A 1015-nucleotide genomic window follows, 5' to 3' on the forward strand; every position below is an offset into this window, starting at 1 on the left:
TCTACAGGAAGTAAAGAAACACGTCTCACCCCGTCTACAGGAAGTACAAAAACACCTCACCCTGTCTACAGGAAGTAAAAAAACACGTCTCGCCCCGTCTACAGGAAGTACAAAAACACCTCACTCCGTCTACAGGAAGTAAAGAAACACGTCTCACCCCGTCTTCAGCCGTCAGCTTCCTCCTCTTCTTCACCTTCTCAGGCAGCAGCTTCCTGACCCGTTCTATGGTGCTCTCAGAACCAAACTCCTTCTCAAAGTCCTTCCAGGACTCGAGGAGCATGAGCCGTTCCTCCTTCTCCTCGCAGCTCCTCATGCTCTTGTTGGCCTCCTCGTAGACCAGCCGGCACCTCTGCAGACGCTCGTCTCCATCGATGGACATCTCAAACTTGGCCAGGCTGATCCAAACCTGCAGGAGCAGAAGGCGTTCAGGGGACAGTTACCGGTCTTGAGTGTGTTGATCCAGATGTTGTCCTCACCTTGACGTGCTGAGTGCGCTGCAGCAGCCTCCTGTAGAGCTTCCTGGTGTTCTCAAACTCCTCTTGCTCGATCTCAAAGTCGATGTAGGACTTCCACAGAACCTGGGAGGACACAAGAACTCACATCATCACCCACTCCATCCACACCAGCTGGACCTGCAGTTGAACTCTGAATAAAATGTGGATTATCTTAAAGCTGCCGCGTGGAAACGTTCACACTGAACAACCGGGGCTTCCGGTAAATCGAAAAGCTTTTAAAAATGGCTGACTCAAAAATATTTTTTTAAATAAATAAGATTCATGAAGGTTCCGTCAAAGTCAGAAGTTAATTTTGAATTTGATTCAAAATCACAACAGACCAGTCTGACAGGTGTGATGCATCATGGGAGCTGTAGTTTTGAATGTTAGATGTTTGTTGGTACGTTTTTAAACTAGAGAGATACACGGAACCAGAGACGAACAGAACCAGAGACGAACAGAACCAGAGACGAACAGAACCAGAGACGAGCAGAACCAGAGACGAGCAGAACCAGAGACGA

General features: G+C 48.3%; 1 protein-coding gene across 1 annotated transcript in view; it reads right to left on the bottom strand.

Annotated features, from left to right (window-relative positions):
* The window catches only part of crnkl1 (crooked neck pre-mRNA splicing factor 1), a gene marked incomplete at both ends in the record, with an annotated part of 30937 nt that overhangs the window by 8771 nt on the left and 21151 nt on the right, over positions 1–1015 (bottom strand). Inside the window, 2 exon segments of the mRNA XM_037686032.1 lie at positions 158–406; positions 477–578. Coding sequence (XP_037541960.1) covers positions 158–406; positions 477–578 — 351 coding nt within the window.

This window comes from Nematolebias whitei, chromosome 12, assembly GCF_014905685.2.
Source record: "Nematolebias whitei isolate Nwh7 chromosome 12, NemWhi1, whole genome shotgun sequence".
NCBI lineage: Eukaryota > Metazoa > Chordata > Actinopteri > Cyprinodontiformes > Rivulidae > Nematolebias > Nematolebias whitei.